We start from the raw sequence: 25214 nt of genomic DNA, 5'->3' as shown, positions 1-25214 counted from the left end.
AGCTCGCTGTACAATGTGTCTTTGGGGATCCTGCCATCTTCCATGCGGCTCACATGGCCAAGCCATCTCAAGCGCCGCTGACTCAGTAGTGTGTATAAGCTGGGGGTGTTGGCCGCTTCAAGGACTTCTGTGTTGGAGATATAGTCCTGCCACCTGATGCCAAGTATTCTCCGAAGGCAGCGAAGATGGAATGAATTGAGACGTCGCTCTTGGCTGGCATACGTTGTCCAGGCCTCGCTGCCATAGAGCAAGGTACTGAGGACACAGGCCTGATACACTCGGACTTTTGTGTTCCGTGTCAGTGCGCCATTTTCCCACACTCTGTTGGCCAGTCTGGACATAGCAGTGGAAGCCTTACCCATGCGCTTGTTGATTTCTGCATCTAGAGACAGGTTACTGGTGATAGTTGAGCCTAGGTAGGTGAACTCTTGAACCACTTCCAGAGCGTGGTCGCCAATATTGATGGATGGAGCATTTCTGACGTCCTGCCCCATGATAGATAAATACATCCTCTAACCGTTGCATCACCAACACACAGTCACTTTGGCAAAAATGGCACTTGGCTCTTCTAATATATATCAGCCTTAGCTCCAGATAAAACAAATTAGGGGGAAAATTCTGATCTGTAAATGTAGCAGGAAGGTATCCTCCTCCAACTGGTACCCTGATATGTATTATTAGAGAAAGCTGTACAATTTTTCCGGAAATAGCAACCATGGGAAATTGTCCCACTGTTACAGCATCAGTAACCCATGATTACTGGGGGAAAACCTCCCCATGACTTCGTAGAATAGGTTAGGTAGTCAAAATGAGAATTTTGCCATAGAAGGTTCTATCATCTTTTGCCAAGTTTTTCCATAAGGATGTTTATGCAAGTGCAGTATTTTGCCACTTGTGTACATAAGCCAATGTTTTACCATTGTATCATCAAGAATACTCATTTATTTTAATGGGTTATAATCAGACAAACTAAGTCCATTTATTGTGCTAATGCCAAGTTTTCCATATGGACTTCTATCTTTTGGAACCTCCATCCTGAGTTTTGCCCTGTAGGTTCATATCACGGGGATTGATGTGGACATAGTCAAAAGGCAGTAAAGAGGCAATTTTCTTTCCTCATTGAAGCTGACAGGTCTGTTTCAATGTTACGGAGGAGTCAAGTGTTTATATATATCAAGACACCTCCACAGTGAATGTGCCTATATCATTAAACCAGTAGTCACTTTGCTTTGAAACAAACTGAAGCTTACAAAGGTTTACAAAATACTACAAGAACATAATGTGCACTGAAATAACATTACCCGCATGAAGGGTTGTGAACAAATATTGCCCTGCTGACCTTTTCAGCAATTCTTACTTTTTTCGTCACATGAACAAGCCATGCAGGACACAGCACATAGGTTATTTAAGGTCCAAAAAGATTACTCGCATAAATAGTTTCCTCATTTTCTTACTAAACTGCATTAATTCATAATATAATAGAGCCAAGTATTTCACAATTTCTGTAAAAATAATGAACAGAACCGCCCTTTAGTTTACAAAAAGCTAAATGGTTTGTGAAATGTAACACAGAGTAAAAAGATGGAATGTAACTCAATACCATTGGTATTCTTTTAATAATAAACACAAAGTGTTTTTCACAGTGAGTCAGAGGATAGTTTTTCTTGTGCTGTGTAACATAGAAGATATTACTGGGACTGGAATTTGCTGCCTATGAGGGTGATGGAAGCAGAGACGATCAATGATTTCAAAAGGAAATTCAATGGGCAATGGAGAGAAATAAACTTTCAGGGCTACAGGGATAGAATGGGGGAATGGGACTGACCGGATTGCTCTACAGAGAGCCGGCATGGACTCTATGGGCCGAATGGCCTCCTTCTGTGCTGTTATGACTCAACTGATCTGTGGTGATTGAATCAACTAAATTGCACTTTAATTATCGCGTATAATGAGACTGATAGTGGTATCTTCCAGCACCAGTCATGTGATTATGTCCAATTAATAGAGCCCTCAGGTGGGTTGAGGTAGATATAGGAGGACTCAAATCAGAGGAAAGTGCAATATTTAGCGAAGGCTTAAGTGTGACAGATATGTTTGATGGAAATATTGTGATAGAAAAGTGTTAGAGGAAGTAAATGCAACACTGAGGTTTGTGTTGTTCAACGGAATCCCCAATCTGCTTGATAAATGAAGCCACTGTGGCTCAGTTTGTACTTCCAAATTTTAAAAAGTATTCAAGCTGTCTATTCAACCATTTTTAATTATGGTGAACAATCAACATGGCAATCATGAAATATAAAGTTGCCACAAAAGAGGATACTGAACATACACTGGTATTTCTTCTGATGGGTTTAATTGATTATAAATAACTTATGGCATATCCAGACAGCAATGTTTATTTAATTCTCCGTTAGCTGTTTGGCATTAGACTGTATAAATACACAGTTACAGTGTGTATGAGTGAATTTTTATTTAAAAAATTAACCCTGTGATACATTGGATCCTGATACAAATATGCCTTTGAGCCCATCTCATGAAATTGATGATACCTTTCATCCTACATTAAATGTTACTTAAAAGATATCATAAGCATACTGCTGGAACATTTATCTGTAAATTAATTTTCATAGCAAGTAATGGATACCCAGAAAAGATGGTAAAGCAGCAATTTTATCAAGCAGTTAATGAATAATATCTGAAACGTGAAATGGTTAGGGTCAGAAAATCTTCCAGATTGTGTGTTATTTCAAAATTATAATCTGTGAAGTTTTTGCACTAATTTTAACTTATTTTTCCACTAACATTATTCTATTTTGGACAGTTTTTGATATCTTCTGGTACCATGACAGACAGTGTGATTCATGTTGTTATACAATGATATCTACATTAAAGGGTCATGATTGACAGAATCACTGGAAGCTTATTGAGTGCAATCAACAGTTGATTGCAGGGAGATATTATGGTCATTAGAAGGTGGCAGTTCAATCTTGCATCTCAGATAATGCTCTGAGATCTTGCATGGTTTAAGACATGATTCGAGCTCCTGTATTGAATTACTCCTTTATCATTTATTTAAAGATACCTACCATCTGTATAGTAGCCAGATATTCTTTGTAACGTGATTTGATTACATTTTTATTTGCATTTATGAGATGAATGCAAGCTTGAACCCAAGGAATCATGTTTCAGACTTCAGTTTTAAAACTTAATCTAAAGTTTTTTTTAAAATTTGTTCATGGGATGTGATACTGCCTGTCCCTAATTGCTGTTGAGAAGGTGGTGAGCTGCCTTCTTGAACCGCTGCAGTCCGTGTGTTGTAGATATACCCACAGTGCTGTTAGGAAAAGAGTTCCAGGATTTTGACCCAGCGACAGTGAAGGAACGGCGATGTAGTTCCAAGTCAGGGTGGTGTGTGACTTGGAGGCGAACTTGCAGGTGATGGTGTTCCCATGTATCTGCTGCCCTTGTCCTCCTAGGTGATAGAGGTTTCAGGTTTGGAAGGTGCTTTGGAAGGAGTTTTGGCAAGTTACAGAGTGAAGAGGTATATGTAATTCCAAGGTAAGAATTATACAGCAGATCCATTGGCATCTGAAAGGAGAAAAGACAGATTTAAAGTCTGACAGATATCTGATGAAGGGTTGCTACCTGATGCATTAACCTGCTTTTTTTCTCTTTACTGTTGCTGATAGACCTACTGGGTACTTCCAAATTTTTCAGTTTTCTTTCAGAGGACCAGGTTTGCAGTTTTTAAAAATAAAAGTTATCTCTGTACATAAAATGTGCATAGTGAACCTCCTTTAGGGTGGCGCAGTGGTTAGCACCGCAGCCTCACAGTTCCAGCAACCTGGGTTCAGTTCTGGGTACTGCCTGTGCGGAGTTTGCAAGTTCTCCCTGTGACCGTGTGGGTTTCTGCCGGGTGCTCCGGTTTCCTCTCACAGCCAAAGACTTGCAGGCTGATAGGTAAATTGGCCATTGTAAATTGCCCCTGGTGTAGGTAAGTGGTAGGAGAATGGTGGGGATGTGGTAGGGAATATGGGATTAATGTAGTATTAGTATAAATGGGTGGTTGTTGGTCAGCACAGACTCAGTGGGTCTGTTTCAGTGCTGTATCTCTAAACTAAACTATGAGAATTTTATTTCAGTAAACAGCCTAATTTTATAAATGGCTAGAAATATCTTTTGATAAATTCAACCTATTCATCTCCCAGACTTCAGCAACAAATCTCCATACCTTTGCTATGTGGTGATGCACCTAGTTAGGGTCGCATTTGGCATGACCTCCCATTGGCCAAGATGTATCATATTCTTCAGTTATCAAGACTGAAACATCCCTTGTATATAAACACAAAAAAAACCCCTTAACATCTACACACTAAAAAGATGCTGAAAAAGCTGCTCCTATGTCCAAAAAAGCAGGTCGTTAAAAAAGCTGTTTTGAAGTTTATAGGTAATTTGTTTCATCTGTCTGACAAATTGATTCAGCTGGAAAACGACAGCAATCACGAGGCAGTGAGAATGTGCAAGGCTGTTGTCTGCCAAGCTTAGCCATCTGACTTCTGTGTTGCAACTTTCAGTAGATTTGTAAATTGGGTAATGATTTTTGACAGCATCCTGGAGAGAAGGAAAGGGGGAAGGGGAGAGAAAAGTTGAATACAGAAAATGATAATGTGGAAAAAGGTGGGAAGGTTGGAGTGAAACGAGGTTTGAGCGCACCCTGATAACTGAAGGGAGGGCAGTTATTGGGCTTTCCTGGTTGTCATCTGTATTGACTCAGCAGGCAGGGTTTTGTTCTGCCCATGGAGACGGGCATGGAGGTGATGGGGTGGGGGGGGAGGCAAACAAAATGGCAAGGAGCGCCATTCCTGATGTTGTCCGGGCACCCTGTCCCCAGGCCAATAGAGGCCCTTAAGTGGCCAATTAACGGCCACATGAGGGCCTCTTCCTGCCTCCACTTCACTTTTGTTGAAGGCACAGGGACCCACTGCAAAGGGCAGACACCACCAGGTAAAGCCTGGTGGCCTCCTAGGGGGATCGGGGGAAGGAATCCCTTCGGGAGTGATCCAGGGCCTCTGGAGGCTTTCCCCCAGTGGCAATGGCTGCCCTCGGGGGAATAACCCCCCCCCCACCCCTCATCAACCTACCCCCTCCACCCCGTCGCCTGCTGCTCCCGCATCCGATTGGATGGCAGCTCTGGAGGCAGGAACTTGTCCTTTAAAGGGAACAACATCCTCAACAGCGAGCAGTTAATTGGCTGCCTGCTGTGAGATAGCAATGGGTGTCTGACTGAGGTCCAAGGTGAGGTCTCGCTCCACCTTCTGGCCCACCGTTAGGACCTCTGTTGCCGGAATAAAATCCAGCACAGAGAGTACAAGAATAGAGGTCTGTCCTGGTCTCCAGTGATGTTATGCCATCACCTTGACAAACACAAACACAGTGGGGTAAACTTTCATTGTTATTGAAAGACCATGCTGGAACTGTATAAAACACTGGTTCGACCACAGCTAGAGTACTGCGTACAGTTCTGGTCAATGCATTGCTGGAAGGATGTGATCACACTAGGGAGGATACAGAGGAGATTTACAAAGATGTTGACAGGACTGAAGAATTTTAGCTATGAGGAAAGATTGGATCGAATCATAGAATGGTTGCAGCACAGAAGCAGGCCATTCCGCCTGTCGTGTCTGTGCTGGCTCTCTCTGAGAGCTACTCAGCTTGTCCCACTCCCCTGCCTTTTCCCCATAGCCCTGCAAATGTTTTCTCTTCAGATAATTATCCAATTCCCTTTTGAAAGCCATGATTGAATCTACCTCTACCACACTCACAGGCTGTGCATTGATAGACTGAGGTTGTTTTCTTTGGAACAGAGGAGGCTGAGGGGGAGATTTAAGTAAAGTGTATAAATTATGAGGGGCCTAGATAGAGTGGATAGGAAGGACCTATTTCTGTTCGCAGAGAGGTCAATAATCAGGGGGCACAGATTTTAGTGATTGGTGTAAGGATTAGAGAGGAATTGAAGAGTAATTTTTTTCATCCAGAGGGTGGTGGGCGTCTGGAATTTACTGCCTGAAAGGGTAGTAGAGGCAGAAACCCTCATCGCATTTTAAAAAAACCACTTGGATTTGTACCTGAAATGCCAGGGCTACGACTAGAGGGAGTAGGTAGGATTAGGTTGGATAACTCATTTTCGGTCAGCACAGACACAATGGGCTGGATTTTACGATTGTGCCGCCAGAGTAGGTGGCAGAGCATCCGCCCCCCACAATTACATGGAGGGGGCAGGTGAGCTATCGGCATTTTTAAAGGGCTTACAGCCCTTCATGGACATTTAAAAATTAAAGGGCCAGGTAAGTCACATTGCACCAAAACATAATTTCATGATGTTTGAATGCATTTTCCCAGCGCCCCCCCCCAATGGCATTTCATGCCATTCATGCCCTTTCCCCCTGCCAGAATGCAAATATTTAGAATTTGCCCTTCCCCCTCCAAAGTTTGGCAACTTTGCCATTTAACCCCCCCCCCCCCCACCTCGCTGACCAATCCACATCGTTGTCACCCTGCTCCCCCCTTCCTGCGCAGAGAAAAAATTCTCCACCCCCCTCCCCACAGTTTCCCCGAACGGGGATTCGAAGGTGCGCATTGTCGGCCGCCCGAATGAAGACCAGTGCGGCGATTTAGGAGGTGACGGGACCCTCATTAATTCAGGTATGTAAAGTACTTTCCATATTTAAATGGGGGTCATGTCGCCTAGCAGCAGGGCAGCCGCCACGAGGCCTCGCCACCGCCGCCGAGATCGGCATGGGGTCTGTCGCCGTTGGGCCGGTGGTGGGCCTCCACTGCACCGATGTTCATTGGCCCACCCCCCGCCAATGTTCCCGATGGTGGAGGGGCTTTAAATTCCAGCCCAATGGGCTGAATGGCCTCCTGCTGTGCTGTAATTTTTTTTCAATGTTTCCATTTGCACTGACCTACCAGGAAGTAATTCTTAAATCAAAGATCTAGCTGTTGAAGTGCACATAGTAGAGGCACACAGTTGTCATTCAATATTAGTACATTTTCAGTTCCTTCCTTAAGGATAATATGCATTATTACCAGATGATAAACGACTTGTTCTTTACGCCTCTGCACATGATGCTTTGGAGTTTTGCATCTGTCCTGCTGTATTCCGCCCTATGACTTGACTGAGATCAAGTATTGATAATGCGTGAAGTCACACTGATCGTGCATGGAATCATGAGTACAAACCTGCATCTACCATGGTATAGCAGTGTCTCGAATATCACACTTAAAAACTTCTCAAAAATGGCATTTCTAAAAATACTACACCTGTTTTCCCTGGAGCGAAGGAGGCTAAGAGGGGACATGATAATGGTATATAAAATTATGAGAGGCATAGATAGGATGGATAGCCCATGGTAGGAGTGAGTAAAACTAGAGGGCATAGATTTAAGGTGAGAGGGAGGAGGTTTAAAGGGGATCAAAGGGGTAAATTTTTCACACAAAGAATAGTGGGTATCTGGAATGAGCTGCCTGAGGAGGTGGCGGAGGAAGGAACAGTAGCAACATTTAAGAGGCATCTGGACAGGTACTTGAATGAGCAAGGCATAGAGGGATTAGGGGTAAAGTATTAGCATGGATAGAGGATTGGTTGACTAACAGGAAGCAGAGAGTGGGGATAAATGAGTGCTATTCTGGTTGGCAATCAGTCACTAGTGGTGTGCCTCAGGGATCGGTGTTGGGACTGCAATTATTTACAATTTATATAGATGATTTGGAGTTGGGGACCACGTGTAGGGTGTCAAAGTTTGCAGATGACACTAAGATGAGTGGCAGAGCAAAGTGTGCAGATGACTGTGAAACTTTGCAGAGGAACATAGATACATTGAGTGAGTGGGCAAAGGTCTGGCAGATGGAATACAATGTTAATAAATGTGAAGTCATTCATTTTGGTAGGAGTAACAGTAAAAAGGATTATTACTTGAATGGTAAAAAGTTGCAGCATGCTGCTATGCAGAGGGACCTGGGTGTCCTTGTGCATGAATCGCAGAAGGTTGGTCTGCAGGTACAGCAAGTAATTAGGAAGGCAAATGGAATTTTGTCCTTCATTGCTAAAGGGATTGAGTTTAAAAGCAGAGAGGTTATGTTGCAGCTGTATAAGGTACTGGTGAGGCCGCACCTGGAATACTGTGTGCAGTTTTGGTCTCCTTACTTGAGAAAGGATATACTGGCACTGGAGAGGGTGCAGAGGAGGTTCACTAGGTTGATTCCGGAGTTGAGGGGGTTGGCTTATGAGGAGAGACTGAGTAGATTGGGATTATATTCATTGGAATTCAGAAGAATGAGGGGGGATCTTATAGAAACATATAAAATTATGAAGGGATACAAGTAGAGAGGATTTTTCCACTGGCAGGTGAAGCTAGGACAAGAGGGCATAGCCTCAAGATTAGAGGGAGCAGATTTAGGACTGAATTAAGAAGGAACTTCTTCACCCAGAGGGTTGTTAATCTATGGAATTCCTTGCCCAGTGAAGTAGTTGACGCTTCTTCAGTAAACGTTTTTAAAGCTAAGGTAGATATCTTTTTGAACAATAAAGGAATTAAGGGATACGGTGAGAGCGCGGGTAAGTGGATCTGAGTCCACGAAAAGATCAGCCATGATCTTATTGAATGGCGGAGCAGGCTCGAGGGGCCGGACGGCCTACTCCTGCTCCTAGTTCTTATGATCTTATGATATGGAATTAATGCAGGCAGGTGGGATTAGTATAGATAGACATTATGGTCGGCATGGACGCGGTAGGCCGAAGGGCCTGTTTCTATGCTGTATAACTCTATGAGATATCTATGAGATGGACGGTACAGATACACTGTTATTGGTAGAATCTGAGCATATTCTGAGATTTTGTAGTTGGTCAGCTCTCTTTCCGTCCCCAGTAACATTACATGTTCCTGATAAGTGTCTTTTGCTGTTTGCGATTTCATATTGATCTTGGGTCGCATTAGCGAGTGAGGCAAGAACAAATCCAAAGTGACTACACTGACAGCAGAGTCAGCAAGTTGCTAGCAATCTGGCTCCACATTGTTCACATGAAGAACAGGTTCAGTAAAGTAATTATGAATGAGGGATAAGGCTTGTGTGCATTAAACTGGTCATAAATCTGCACTCATGTCCCACAGAGATTGAGATGTGATCGTCTGCCAAACATTTTTGTGGATTATTTAACCCTTGTATGAATTGGGACAAAATAGTCCAGCAAATTCTCAATGGAAGGAATGGAACTTCCTGTAATTCCTCGGAGTTAAGTCAAACAAAGACTGTTAGTCTTCAGTGCTAGAAATGATAGTTTGATTTATTTTTGACATTCAGGTCTTTTATTACCAAGCTGTGAGAACAGCAAAGAAACACACAGGGCAAAAAATTAGTCTGTACTCATTCTTGGCACGGAGAGGCATGATTCATGATCTGCCTGTGCCCAGTCCCATAAGACAGGCAGTGTGCAAACTTTGTGCTGCCTCCTCATTCGCCTGATTGTAGCATGTAGCCGAGCTCAACCAATGCTGCTGGCTGACTGCATGCTCAACAGGGGGGGGCCTAGCAGCGTGTGAGGCTAGCATGTCTTCCAGCTAGCCCCCAGCTCTTAAAGGCAGTCTGTCCCTCTTAAAGGGGAGATGCACTGACAAAAAAGGAAGCTGCTGCTGACTGCTAGTAATGCAACTGGCTGCAATTGAATAGAAAATAGAGTAGCAGGGCAGAGAGGCTGCCCAGGTTCATGGGTGCTGGAGGCCTCAGACATGGAGGTACACAGGAAGATAGAGTCCATGCTTCTGCAGAGGACCAGAAGACCATGAAGGACTGCCCTCTGAAGAGAATGGGTGCAAATGGCAAGGGAAGTCAATGCAAGGAGCCTGGCCGCGAGGATATAGCAGCAGTGCCACAAGAAGGCAATGCCATCTGCAGTCTCCTCCAGTGAAAGTCAACAGCCTTTCACCAACCATGCTGCAGTCACTGGAGTAGCACTGCGTAAGAACACTAGGCCAGGCAAAGGCACCCACAAGACATGCACTAAGGGAATGCACAAGGGTGAATAGTTCATTTCTGTTTGTACAAGTGGATATGCTTTTCAGTAACGATATTATGGTAAAGTTATTGTTGGTGGCTTTTTTTTGCAGGATCTTGGCCAAAAAGACGCTGTGATGAGGCATCCCAGATGGATGGTAAAGTGGGGAATAGTGGAGCCATGGTGGTGAACGGATGTTCCCACATGGGAAGTGGAGTTTGAGTAGCTGCTCTTGAACAGCCTGTCTGGAGCGAAGGCATCCCGGATACATCCTCCCTCCCTCCTCCTCTTCTTCCTTCCCCCTTCCTCCTCCCAAAATGGCCTCCGATGCCTGGGGGCAACGGCTGCGCTTTCACGATGGCAATGTTGTGGAGGACGCAGAAGACCATGACAATCTTGGAGACACGCTCTGGTGTGTACAGGGGGTGGGGGGGGGGCGGCACGGGGGATGAGGGGGGGGGGTGAGGGGGGGCTGGGGACAGTGCCCCCAAGCGATCCAGGCAGTAGAAGCGTTGCTTTAGCACACCGCACACCGATTGTCTGCCCCATGATGTTCCTAGTAGCTCCATGGTTTCATTATATGCCCCATTGTCCTCGCATGGTCAGGTGGTGGAGGGGAGTCATCAGCCCTGTGTAGAGGGGGTATCCCTTTTCCTGAGCACCCATCCTCTGCTTCCTCTTGGAGGCCCAAAGGCAGTAAGTAGGGATGGCAGACTGCCTCAGGATGAAGACATTGTGGCTCCTGCCAGGATAGCAGGCATTCACCAACACACACACACCAACTGCACATTGATGGAACGGTAGCCCTTACAGGTCACTTACCTCTCCTTGTTGACATGGGGGACCCGCATAGCCAAATGCGTGGAATCAATGGCTCCCTGTACCATCAGGAATCCAACTATCCTGGCAAAGCCATGTGCCCCATTCTTCCTGCTTAAAGAGAACACAATGTAATTGCCTCTCTTTGCATATATGGCCTCTGTCACCTCCTGAATGCAGTGATGGATAACGTACTGGGAGATGTTGGATATGTCACCTGCTCCCACCTGGAATGATCTGGTTGTGTAGAAGTTTAATGCAACTTGGCCTTTACGACCACTGGCAGCACCATCCTGGCACTGGTGTGAGGCTGCAGGTCCTGTTGCAGAACATGGCACAGTTCAGTGACCACCACCTTTTTGAACATGAATTGCTTCAGATATTGCTCCTAGGTTAGGTGGAGGGATGTGAAGTACTGTCATTACTGTCTGGATAGGGCCTTCTGTGCAGAGCCCTCTTCCTTTTCCCTCTTTACAGAGCTTCCTCTCTCTGCAGCCTCTGCTCCAGTTTTTGGTTGTGTTGCACACCCAGAGGCATGCCAACTACAGCCCCATACCTCTTGCAAAGTACAGGTGACACAATCCGCTATCCTTCCTGATTTGGATGCACCAGCTCACCAACCGACATCAAAGAAAAGGCACAGAACTACCGCAAACTTCTCCACAGCAGAAGTAGGTGTAAAGCACCTCACCCCCCAAGTTGGATGGCTGGCCCTTATAATAACGCAAGTTGGGGGAGTGAGCCCTTGCGCAGCTTCACGCTTGTTCAGCTGTGAGTGATCGGCACAGGTGCTCACTGTACCTGCGTGGTCCAAGTTTGAAAGGAGTGTATCAAATTGACGTCACTATCCGCCACACCTGGCATAGGGATGCCGCGAGGGAAGTGGTCAGCAATGCAGCCCACGCCATTTTATGCCTCAGGGCTTCTGTAGCACCAGCACCAGTTGTAGGCATGGAGCCCAATTCCGCTGCCTTAGGCCCTGAGGTTGCATGGGCTGTGTTACAATTGTGCTGGTGCCCTCCAGAGTTGACTGCGTTGGAATTTTTGGGCACAAGTGACATGATGGGTGCATCTCAGGTGCTTGTCAGCCTGGAATTGGATGGCACTGGAAAATCAAGGAGCGAAATGGGTAGCCTTTTAGCAAAAAGTGAATGGGTGATTATCATAGAGTATGATCTATTTTTTGGACTTTAGGACCAGCCAGATATACCTCAGTGTATCTTTCTGCCCCTGCAGACTCCTATGTACAACCAGCGAAGGCGTCCATTGCTTGTAATCTGTGCAAAAGGTATAAATTAGATATTTACCTGTTCAGTAATTACAATTTAAATTGATTGGTCTAAAAAAAGAACAATGTGGATTACTTCATTTTTAAAGGACATTTTAAAAATCAAAAATGTCTGTGGGAGTAATTTTATCAACAGGCGAGAAACTTGTGACAGATTACAAGCAATGGAAGGCTTCTCTGTTTATACATAGGAGTGTGCAAGAGCTGCCCTTTAACACCAGGCCGCATTTCCTTCCGAATGACTTGAATGGAAAGGAAAGAGATGTAAAGCAGACTGTCAATTCACTGTCACCTGTATTTGGCCTGGTGATGTAAGTTAACATTACCCCCTCTATTTTAGGAAAATATAATACTTAGGTGATGATTTATTAATCTTTTAAGGGAAGAAAATTGAAGTTCTGTGGTTACTTGGCTATTTTGGGGATGAATCCTCATTCCTGAAGAGGGAAAATAAAGAAGTGTGGAAGGATAAAATGCAATTTCTTCCACAAACCAGACCCTGTTTGCTCCATCATTTAACCCATGTCATTGCCTGAGGACCATATTCTCCAAGATTTCTCCTTGTCTCCTCAAAAGGTAAAGTAAGGAAAACTCGAGAATGCACATTCAATTTTCCATTGCACACTGTGCATGCCAGATCAGAAATCTTCCCAGGTACAATTCCCTGGCCCTGGCAGCTCAAGAACCCAAAGCATTTGATTATCTCTCTGTGAAAGATGAGGGTCATGATCTGTGAATCAATGCAACGTTGTTAGTTAACTGTGAGGCACTGAAGAGTGACAACATGTGTCACAAGGATCACAAGGATCGCTTAATGACCTTGAGAAAAATTATGCAGCCAAGTGGAGTGTTGTTACAACACATTAGCATAGTACTTAGATGTGATAGTAACTGGGACGTTGTAGCATCACCAGAACAGATAAATGGAAAGTAATAAGGACTTTTTCTTATGATTTTGATTACATTTTCTGTTGTGGTGGCACTGTTTGTTACCATGTGTATATAACTCATGCGAAACTGATATTAAGAAAGTCAAACACTGTGGTATATCTTGAGGACATTTGAAATTATTTTAACTGTGCAAAAGAAACTAGTATGGCCATATTTGGAGCATGGGAATGCAGTTTAGGGCACCCTGTTTTCAAAAGGATGCTGATATGTTGCAGAGCATTCCAATAAGAGCAACATGTAGGATCCACACATACCAACATGGACACTAAAGGTTCGAGGAGCCTTATCTATGTATCCAGATTCAGAGATAAAAATCAATATAGACCAGGCCCCTCCCTAAGTGCTGCACACCCACTGTGATTGACAGTACAATGCACTGTTGCCAGTGGTCACATTAGCTTGGGAATTCTACTCAGTGTGAAGTGGCATGAATCACACTAGAGGTACCAGGAGACAGGAGTTTTGGAGAAGTACTTGGAGAATGAAGGGAAGAGGAGGGAGAAGGATTAAAGCAACACTTTTGAAGGCGGGGTTGGAGCTGTGTGTGAAGAGAGAGGATATGCCAGCAGCTGGAGTGCTTGAGAAAGGGGAGGGAGAGTGAGAGAGGTAAAGTGAGCAACAGCAGTGGGTGAGGTTGAAGAGTGCAAAAAGAGAGCAGAAACCAGCAGCAGCACTTTATGGAGGGGGTAGAGAGGGGTATGTCAGGAGCCACACTAGGTTGGGGTGGGGAGAGAATGATGAGAAGCAGGAGCAGTATCTGACATAGGGGTAGCAGACATGCCAACTTTTTCAGTTTGATTTTTTTTTTTATTCATTCATTGGATTTGGGCGTCGCTGGCCAGGCCAATCAAGCGGGCTGCTTTGTCCTGGATGGTTTCGAGCTTCTTGAGTGTTGTTGGAGCTGCACCCATCCAGGCAAGTGGAGAGTATTCCATCACACTCCTGACTTGTGCCTTGTAGATGGTGGACAGGCTTTGGGGAGTCAGGAGGTGAGTTACTCTCCTCAGGATTCCTAACGTCTGACCTTCTCTTGTAGCCACGGTATTTATATGGTTACTCCAGTACAGTTTCTGGTCAATGGTAGCCCCTAGGATGTTGATAGTGGGGGATTCAGTGATGGTAATGCCATTGAATGTCAAGGGGAGATGGTTAGATTCTCTCTTGTTGGAGATGGTCATTGCCTGGCACGAATGTTACTTGCTACTTCTCAGCCCAAGCCTGGATATCCAGGTCTTGCTGCATTTCTACATGGACTGCTTCAGTATCTGAGGAGTCACGAATGGTGCTGAACATTGTGTCAGCGAACATCCCTACTTCTGACCTTATGATTGAAGGAAGGTCATTGATGAAGCAGCTGAAGATGGTTGGGCCTAGGACACTACCCTGAGGAATTCCTGCAGTGATGTCCTGGAGCTCAGATGACTGACCTCCAACAACCACAACCATCTTCCTTTGTGCTAGGTATGACTCCAGCTAGCGAAGGGTTTCCCCCTGATTCCCATTGACCTCAGTTTTGCTAGGGCTCCTTGATACCATACTTTGTCAAGTGCTGCCTTGATGTCGAGGGCAGTCACCCTCATCTCACCTCTTGAGTTCAGCTCTTTTGTCCATGTTTGAAGCAAGGCTGTAATGAGGTCAGGAGCTGAGTGGCCCTGGCGGAACCCAAACTGAGCATCACTGAGCAGCTTATTGCTAAGCAAGTGCCGCTTGATGGCACCATTGATGACACCTTCCATCACTTTACTGATGATTGAGAGTAGGCTGCTGGGGTGGTAATTGGCCGGGTTGGACATTTCCTGCTTTTTGTGTACAGGACATATCTGGGCAAGTTTCCACATTGCAGGGTAGATGCCAGTGTTGTAGCTGTACTGGAACAGCTTGGCTAGGGGCACAGCAAGTTCTGGAGCACAGGTCTTCAGTGCTATTGCCGGAATGTTGTCAGGACCCATAGCCTTTGCAGTATCCAGTGCCTTCAGTCATTTCTTGATATCACGCGGAGTGAATCGAATTGGCTGAAGTCTGGCATCTGTGATGCTGGGGACTTCAGGAGGAGGCCGAGATGAATCATTAACTCGGCACTTCTGGCTGAAGATTGTTGCAAATGCTTCAGCCTTATCTTTCGCACTGATTTGCTGGGCTCCCCCATCATTGAGGATGGGGATATTTGTGGAGCCACCTCTTCCAGTTAGTTGTTTAATTGTCCACCACCATTTACGGCTGGATGTGGCAGGACTGCAGAGCTTAGATCTGATCTGTTGGTTATGGGATTGTTTAGCTCTGTCTATCGCATGCTGCTTACGCAGTTTGGCACGCAGATAGTCCTGTGTTATAGCTTCACCAGGTTGACACCTCATTTTGAGGTATGCCTGGTGCTGCTCCTGGCATGCCCCCCTGCACTCTTCATTGAACCAGGGTTGGTCTCCTGGCTTGATGATAATGGTAGAGTTGGGGATATGCCGGGCCATGAGGTTACAGATTGTGGTTGAGTACAATTCTGCTGCTGCTGATGGCCCACAGTGCCTCATGGATGCCCAGTTTTGCATTGCCAGATCTGTTCGAAATCTATCCCATTTAGCACGGTAGTAGTGCCACACAACATGATGGAGGGTATCCTCAATGTGAAGGCGGGACTTTGTCTCCACTAGGACTGTGTGGTGGTCACTCCTACCAATACAGTCATGGACAGATGCATCTGCGGCAGGCAGGTTGGTGAGGATGAGTTCAGGTATGTTTTCCCCTCTTGTTGGTTCCCTCACCACCTGCCGCATACCCAGTCTAGCAGATATGTCCTTTAGGACTCGGCCAGCAGTAGTGCTACCAAGCCACTCTTGGTGATGGACATTGAAGTCCCCCACCCAGAGTACATTTTGTGCCCTCGCCACCCTCAGTGCTTCCTCCAAGTGCTGTTCAACATGGAGGAGTACTGATTCATCAGCTGAGGAAGGGCAGTAGGTGGTAATCAGCAGGAGGTTTCCTTGTCCATGTTTGACCTGATGCCATGAGACTTCATGGGGTCCGGAGTCGATGTTGAGGACTCCCAGGGCAACTCCCTCCCAACTGTATACCACTGTGCCACCACCTCTGGTGGGTCTGTCCTGCCGGTGGGACAATACATACCCGGGGATGGTGATGGCAGTGTCTGGAACATTGTCTGTAAGGTATGATTCCGTGAGTATGACTATGTCAGGCTGTTGCTTGACTGGTCTGTGGGTCAGCTCTCCCCACTTTGGCACAAGCCCCCAGATGTTAGTAAGGAGGACTTTGCAGGGTTGACAGGGCTGGGTTTGCCGTTGTCGTTTCCAGTGCCTAGGTCGATGCCGGGTGGTCCGTCCGGTTTCATTCCTTTTTATTGACTTTGTAGCAGTTAGATACAACTTAGTGGCTTGCTAGGCCATTTCAGAGGGCAGTTAAGAGTCAACCACATTGCTGTGGGTCTGGAGTCACATGTAGGTCAGACCAGGTAAGGACAGCAGATTTCCTTCCCTGAAGGACATTCGTGAACCAGATGGGTTTTTACAACAATCAACAATGGTTTCATGGCCATCATTAGACTAGCTTTTTAATTCCAGATTTATTAATTGAATTCAAATTCCACCTTCTGCTGTGGAATACCCTGGGTCTCTGGGTTACTAGTCCAGTGACAATACCACTACGCCACTGCCTCCCCTTGAGAGATGTGATTTAGGAACATAGGAACAGGAGGAGGCCATTCAGCCCCTCGACCTGCTCTGCCATTCAGTGAGATCATGGCTGATCTGTGATCTAACTCCATATACATGCCTTAGTTCTATGTCGCTTAATAACTTTGATTAACAGAAATCTATCAAACTCAGAATTAAAATGTCGAAGTGTTTCCTAATTTCGTTCCTGGAAGGTCGGACTGTAATTTGTAGACTATGCCCCTTAACCTTAGACTCCCCCAAATTCTCAGCTAAATTCAGTGCCCCTCGCGATCTCACAAGAGGACTGTGAAATCTCTCAATTTTGCTGTTGCTGACATTTATTTGGGGAGTGGGGTTGCTCACTGTCTGTCTGCTGACCGGCACCTTGCTTATAGAGAGCAGCTCTGCAAGATCCCAAAGCTGCTGCTGGCATCTTCTTAAAAGAGAGGAAAGAAGAGAAAGGCTTGCATTTACGTAGTGCCTTTCGTGACCACTGAACATTCCAAAGCATGCACTCTTCAACTCTCTCCACCCTCCCTGCTGTTAAGAAAAATTCCCTAAAATGCTTTTCTTCAATTGTACCTTTCATTTCCCAACCCACTCTACTTTTAAACTTTCTAAGCATCCACTGTTTTCCAGTCTTCGATATAAAGCACTTTGAGGTGTGTTCTTGCATAAGGAGTACTGTGGGATTGCGAATTATGGTCAAGTAGTACTGAAAGAGCAGCACAATTGTACTGTTTATTAAGTATCTATTATTCTGGATGACAACTTTATATTAAATTATTTCAAATATTGCAAATGAAAATAATGGTTAAAACTGATTAACGAAATAATTGACAGTTTTACAATTTATGGGTGGGGAGCATGGGCTCAATAGGCCAAATAGCCTCCTTCTGTGCCACAAATGGCTCTATGGCCTGGATTCTATAGGCCTGCTGCCGAAATAGGCGGCGGGTGAGAAAAATGGCGGCCCGCACACACGGGGTCCATGTCGGCAGGCCCCCCAAATACGGCAGCTCATTAGCATGGCCGAGGCGGCTGCTTTTCCTGATGTGGAGGGGGGGCGGGCGAGCTGTCCCCGACAACGGCATCCGGCGCCACTGCACAAGCATCAGCGCTATTTTTAATGGGCTTAGAGCCCTAAATGACAAGTGAAATTTTTAAAGAGCCAGTTAGGTTACAGTTAATAAAAATGAACAAAAACATCTTTCCTTGCCCTCTCCCACTCCCGCCAATGGCATTACACATCATTCCTGCCCTTCCCCCCGGAATACCTACCGTGAATATATGACCTTCCCCCCCCGCCTCTCAAAGTTCAGAACCTTTGTCCTTTACCCCTTCCCATCACCCCCTTGACCAATCAGGTGAGTTTGACCCCACTCACCCTCTCCCACACTGAGAAAATTACCTCCTCCTCCCCACAGGTGTCGTGCCTCGTTTCCCCAGATGGGGATTCAAAGGTGCGGCAGTGCCGGCCGCCAGAATGAAGATCGGTGCGGCAAATCAGGAGGCGACGGGACCTTCATTAATTCAGGTAGTTTAATTTATTTACATATGGAGATCGTGGTCCCATCACCGAGAGGCAGGGGATGGGCCGCCACGAGGCCTCGCCGCCTCCATTGAGATCGGGCCGAGCTCTGCTGGGGTCGGGGTCGATGGCGGGCCTCATCTGTAGCGATCTTCATGAACACCCGACCCCACCACCCGACGTTGAGTGCTGTATAAAATTCTTCCCACGACTCTATATAGTGATACACCAGTTATTGCAATTGTGTGGGACAGGCTGGATGGATCAGAGGGTCTTCACCTGTCAGTTATTATTCATATGTTTGTTTTACTTATTGCCACTATTCACTATCATATTTTCAATAAATCAGATTTGGAGGTGATAATAGTTACTCCACTGTAGATAAATGTATCTTTAATGCATTAAGCTTGGCACGTGGGTTAAGTTTCATCCTACAAGGAGTCAGCTGTTTCAGCCAATGGTCACTGCGGTGCAAGGGTGGATCGTTCTTTAACATGTGCAGGGATAACAGGATTGTTTTTTTAGAAGTTTTTATAAAGCATTTTCAAATGCAGTGATCAGTTTTTATAAAGAGTGCTGATTGTTAAGAGATTAAATAAGCCACTGAGGTTTATATACTCACTGTTGATTTATATTGATTTATGTTTAAAAAAAATAGAAACCCATGATTTTATACCAAATCACTCAATTTTTAAGAGTTTGTCTCCTGATTTATGAGACGGTGGGGTTGGCATTACTAGAGAAGGGATACTGTGCCCAGGCTGCCATAGAAAATAAATCTATTGCTTTCAGCACTGGTGTTCCGTTTCAGGCTTTCAAGTATTTAAATGAAGGAATGTATTCCTGCAGCTTAAGTCACATGCCTGTGTCTCACTGCACTTTCAGTGGTACTTGTTTTCATATGTCATAGGCATTTATTCAGAGCTATTTTTGAATTGCCATTTTTGGGGGGGGGGGGGGGGGCTCTGTCAGTTTTTTGTCAACTTTTCCGAGTTCCATAGTTTGATATGCATGATGCTGCCAGGAGTTGAGGTGCCAATTAATGAGGACAGTCACAAAGCTTAATTTATTTTATTGGAGAAAAGACGATTTAAAATGCTAAAAGACACAGATCATATAGGTGCAAGAATCAATGAACCTAGGGATTGTGAGAAGTGATTTCCCCCCAAAAGGTAGGAAAGGTCAGCAAGAGCAGTTGGTACATCCTCAATTAAATTCTTTAAAAACCTCTACTCAAAGATTTGTTTGGGAGCTCCGTTCCCCATTGGATGCAAAAGTGGAGATTGGAATGTTAGGCGGGATTGGGAGGAGTAGTGGACCTAATAGTGGAAATGTGAGGATAGTCAGTGTTTTTTATTCATAAGCTTTATGCATCAATTCTATTGCAGAACTTTGCCTCCAGAGATTAAATAGTAAGACTAGAGTTGCTGATGAACCATGTGGAAGTGATGAATTTATGCAGCCAATGTTCATTTCTTCTTCAGTACCAATAACTATCATTGGTTAAAAAATTTAAAACAACATGATAAATTACAGAGGTGCAGCACTTCTATTTGTTGCAAATAATTTATGTGTTGCCTATTTTTACAATTAGCTTATGGCTTGAAACTTGAATTGAAATTTGAATAGTACAATATTTCATCATCTAATTTAGTTTTAAATTAGAACAATTCACTAGTCATTTAATAAATCTGCAAACCATTAAAAATGTACCTCATAATATTGAATTTGAGACCACTGCTTTTGATTGTTCTCAATGCCTACAGAACATTTAAGCTGGCAAGAATGTTATCCAACAATTTTTAAGTTTCACTGACAATATTTTCTTGAGTCTGACAACAGCTACATCACAGAACTATCAGGAATTTTGGTGATAGTAAAACTTAATTGAATTGAATATTGTTGAAGAAGCATAGCCACACTGACTGAGAGCAATGTCGAAATTGCACTTGTTTCCCCTTCACAAGATGACATTTTACAATTGTTAAGGGAAGGGGAAATGACATTGGGGTATGTCCTTGCACACTGAAACCAACCAGCTGACATTTATCCTATTTATTGCTGTAAAAGTAACCTTCTAACTCCCTGTAAACCTTTGATTGAATACTTGTGGTATGTGGAACTACTTGGTTCTAACAACTCTACAAAGCAATGTTACACATGTGACTTTGACTAATGGTGGCCTAGTGATGCAATATATTGGGTACCTGCCACTTTTTCTTGGGGTGCATTGCCACTCTTGGTTAAAGGCATCTTTAAAACAGACATTTTGTCCCCTTACAATACTGTAAGAAAGAATTGATAATCCTAGGTTTTTACATTCAGATGTCACAGGAGCAAAACTCCTTGATGTCACTTCACATGGATTTCTAATGAGTAATGCAACATCTCCACCTACCTTTTTAGGTTTATACTTGCAAAACGTTTTACTATCTACTTCCATTAATTTGAAATTATCTTTAGCCTGGCCCGGAATTTGCGTTTTTAAAAAAATGGCAAACTGTCCACATTCGCCATCATTCACCCTCTGATTTGACTGCAACTTCAGGATTTAGCACATGAGCAGCTCAACTCAGAAATCCTGAAGTTGCGATCTGTCATTCACTGCTCCACCACAAGCTGCACTGTGGATCCCCAACACCCCACCCAGAGCCAGTAATCAGTGAAATCAATCGATGTGGTGAGAAATTCCTCTTTTCCCCTCTCATTGTACTATTTGAAACCCCATAGAAAGTTAAGCTTAATCGATGAGGTGTAACTGGATTTTAAAGGTGATCTTCGTAACAGCTACTGCTGAACATCCAATCTGGCCCTGAAAAAAATGTTTTATATTTGTGCAATATTGTTACATATCTCCATTATGATTGATTACTAGATTTTCTAAATTAGATTTTTAAAAATTGTTAGAACTATTGTAACATTTGTTCATGACCTTTCTGTTTTGACCTTAACCCAGTGCGTATGTCTCAAACTTTATCTCGTTCTCTGTAAAAGATCTTAGAAGGTGATTTGATTATTAGTGTTTTTCATTTCCTTGTTGGCTTTTTGTGAGAACTTTTTAATGTGGTTGGCTGCTTAGACAGCTTGATGACATCACTGCAGCTCCACATGGGAATCCCCATCAAACTACATTGCAATTAATTACACGTTGAGAGAGTTCAAGTTCTCGCTTTGCTGCTGCCTACAAAATCTCTGCCATTCGAACAACACAGGAAGTGTTTCATTTTGCACAATTTCCAATTGAATTACCAGTATATTCCAAAACTTTTCATTCTGATGCTCCCTGCAATTGCATAAATATGTTTAAGCCTATTTCTCAAAACAGTCATAGAGAGATACAGTACTGAAACAGGCCCTTAGAGTCTATGCCAACCAACAACCACCCATTTATACTAATCCTACATTAATCCCATATTCCCTACCACATCCCCACCATTCTCCTACCACCTACCTACACTAGGGGCAATTTACAATGGCCAATTTACCTATCAACCTGCAAGTCTTTGGCTGTGGGAGGAAACCGGAGCACCCGGCGGAAACCCACGCGGTCACAGGGAGAACTTGCAAACTCTGCACAGGCAGTACCCAGCACTGAACCTGGGTCGCTGGAGCTGTGAGGCTGCGGTGCTAACCACTGCGCCACTGCACCGTCCCAAGTCCTTCCCTGATTTAATCTTTTTGCTATCGTAACCCGCCTGCACCTCCCCACCCCAACCCACCACACTAGTTTCAATCCTCTCTTGTTTACCTTCTCTGCTAAGGCAGCAGTCTGAAGCCCACCTCACCTCAACTGCTTCACCCTGCTCCAGTTTTTGTCCAGGTGAACTCTGAACCCCTCAGCTCTACATGGTTCTAGCAAGTTTTTGACATATCCAATCTATTCTTCCCAGGGGGTTGCTACAGTAGATCTTGTAGATTAATCTAGAACTCTCAAAACTCTCTCTGTAAGATGTCCATTCAAATCTTTCCTGCGACATTTGTTCCTGGTTGATTTCTCCCTCTTTTCAGATGTTTTTCCACCTGCATGTCTCTTGTTCTCCCACCTGGATGACAATGCACTATTTAGGACTCTGAGTAATGGCTGCAAAACCAACCGTTTATCCTCTATTGCTTCTTTCAGCCGCCTGTTCCAGTATTTCTAATATTGTTCCATTATTGCTGATTAATTACCTGTTAAACTCACAGAAGTGCTTGGTGTTCTTTGCTAGGTCAGATCAGACACTGCCTGCAAATGATGCTTTAGGCCAAAAAGTAAATTATGATTATTTTAATAATCCTGTCATTTAGTTTGTAAAGGTTACTTTACATAAAATGCAACAAAATTGACAGCATCTATGGAAAAGCCAGAAGTTGGATTGGTTTGATTGGAAGTGGAAGGGGGGGGGGGGGGGGTTAAAGAACTCTTTAAAAAAACAAATAGAAGCCTTTGCCACTTTTCGAATAGCCCTCAGTGAGTAGCTGAGTTCTACTAGAAATCCCAGGTCTAATCCTCAGTCTGTGCTGAGTTAGTTGATCTCACAGGGTGGTGGTAAGGTCATGACATTTGGCCACTGGTTTAGGAAGGACAGAATCAGAGCCTGTACCAATAGCCCTCAGTGGAAGCACACCTATGGGGGCATCAGGTGAGGGCAGGATACAAGTGAGCTGTCATGTGCATCCCCCCCACCGTCAGAAAACCCACTGATATCTGTCATAGAGAGATACAGCATTGAAATAAGCCCTTCGGCCCACCAAGTCTGTGCCAACCATCAACCATCCATTTATACCAATCCTATTTCCCTCTCACATTCCCCACCTTCCCTCAATTCTCCTACCACCTACCTACAGTAGGGGCAATTTACAATGGCCAGTTTACCTATCAACCTGCAAGTCTTTGGCATGTGGGAGGAAACCAGAGCAAACCCACGCAGGTCACAGGGAGAACTTACAAACTCTGCACAGGCAGTACCTAGAACCGAACCCAGGTTGCTGGAGCTGTGAAGCTGTGGTGCTAACAACTGCACCACCACTGTTGTTAACTACCCATTATTCAGTGTGGTCCTTTTGGTGGAATGCAAATGGCGATGGTGAAACCAGAGGATTGAAATTGCTGTTGGTGATGTTATCATATGAACAGTTAACAAGCTTGTATCAAATTCCTCTCTCTGCTATTTTTACTGTGTTGTTAACCCATTTAAGATAAATGAATTGACATCACTCATAAAATAGCAGATGAGTTTGATGCAAATGTACTAAGAGGCCATGCAGTGATATTCCCAATAGTAATTTTTGTTCTTTTACCTCAGCAAGGAGTCAATCCGTTCAAGAGAGGAGAAGACAAGATGGAAAAAGTCTTAAGTGAAAAGGGGAAAGGAACATAGGAACAGGAAGAGGCCATTTAGCCTTTCCAGCTTGTTCCGGCACTCAAGGAGTGCATGGTTGATCTGTGACCTAACTCCATATACCCACTCTTTGCCGCATCTCCCTTAATACCTTCGGTTAACAAAAATCTATCAATCTCAGATCTGCGAAAATGATATTCAACACATTTACAGGCAGCACAACTCAGCTGGAAAATTACATGTCTACCTCATATACTGAAAGCATTGCCTATTTATTGAGTTGGAGTTGAACCAGGACTATGCTGTTTCCTACATGTCAAATAAAGCAATAACAAAAAGAAAAGGCATTAAATCTCTGTTCCTTTTGCAGCTCATGTGTTCCACGGTGCAGAAGGCATTGTTTGAAGAGGAAGACAGAGTGAAGAAATTGATCAATCGGGTTGCCATGTTGGAAAGTCGCAACAAGCAATTGAAGGACAAGGTTAAGAGAGTGAAACGCACCCTGCGGCAGGTGAAGAAGAACAGCCGTCGCATGGAGCAACTAAACAAAAAACTACTGGAGAAAACATCAAGCCCACATTATGCCAAACCAGACTCTAATGTGGCTGTTCTCAAAGCATAACACACAGGCAGTGTACAAGGCACTGGATTTGTTACAAATTACTTTTGCTTGTCTTGTAATTTACTCAATGAGCTAACACAGGAGGTGCTGGGCACTTCAGTTAGTTCAATCACTGTACACATGTCAGTGATGTTCGCCGAAGGCCATTAGGTCCCCCAAGCCATTTATGAATAGTTTTATAGTCTCATCACTTTGTTTAAGGAGAGAAGAGGAAAATTGGAAAATGTTACTGCGCACAGTATTAATCATTTTATTTAGGCCAATATGTGATAAGTATTTCTTGCTTTAGCTGCAGTGTTTCCTTTTGAGAATTGTCTGTGTTTTATTCTTGTAATTAAGAAGTAAATGACACCATAATTAACAACATAATTGCTAGTATGGAAGCAGACAATATTCATTCATTAAGTGCTTTTCAAAATGGAAACCCATAGATCTTTTGTGTGAGCAACAGTACGGCAGGTATGCTGCAAAATGCATGACCCTCCAGTCATCTACAAACTTTTTTTGACACATTTACATCATATATAATTTTTGAAGGCAAACCTATAATTGAAAAGTTATCTTGTTCATTAGTATCAAGTATTACTGAGTCTAGACAGTTTCAAAATCACGGTCTGTATCTGTTTTCTCAACCATTTGTAGGATGTTTTCTATATATTTCAATAAAAATATATACTTTGCTAATTATTTTGTTTCTGATGGATAATATAAGCTTTTGCTTTCTCATTTCAAGCTATCAATCCCAGGTGTACAAAATCTGTAAAGAACAACCACAGGAAATTTCACAGATTGCGAATAAGATTGGTGAAATATTCTCCTGACACCTTTGTGGTCATAAATAGTTTAATTTATATTCATGCCCTTCAATCTGATTGGTTATTGACAACTTAGTCCAAACATTACAGATTATTTCAATTCTTCTTTGACAGTACAAATGTTGCCGGCATAACGTTTTGCCATTGTATCATG

The 25214-nt window shown here is 44.0% G+C and overlaps 1 protein-coding gene across 1 annotated transcript in view; it reads left to right on the top strand.

Annotated features, from left to right (window-relative positions):
* ccdc3a (coiled-coil domain containing 3a) overlaps nucleotides 1-24929 on the top strand; it is an 80440-nt gene extending 55511 nt beyond the window's left edge. Inside the window, exon 3 of the mRNA XM_068059794.1 lies at nucleotides 23994-24929. Coding sequence (XP_067915895.1) covers nucleotides 23994-24245 — 252 coding nt within the window. The 3' untranslated portion in view covers nucleotides 24246-24929. The remainder of the gene's footprint in view (nucleotides 1-23993) is intronic.
* Nucleotides 24930-25214: the final 285 nt, after the last annotated feature.

Source organism: Heterodontus francisci, chromosome 27 (assembly GCF_036365525.1).
Source record: "Heterodontus francisci isolate sHetFra1 chromosome 27, sHetFra1.hap1, whole genome shotgun sequence".
Lineage (NCBI taxonomy): Eukaryota > Metazoa > Chordata > Chondrichthyes > Heterodontiformes > Heterodontidae > Heterodontus > Heterodontus francisci.
This window is presented reverse-complemented; position numbering and strand designations above follow the sequence as displayed.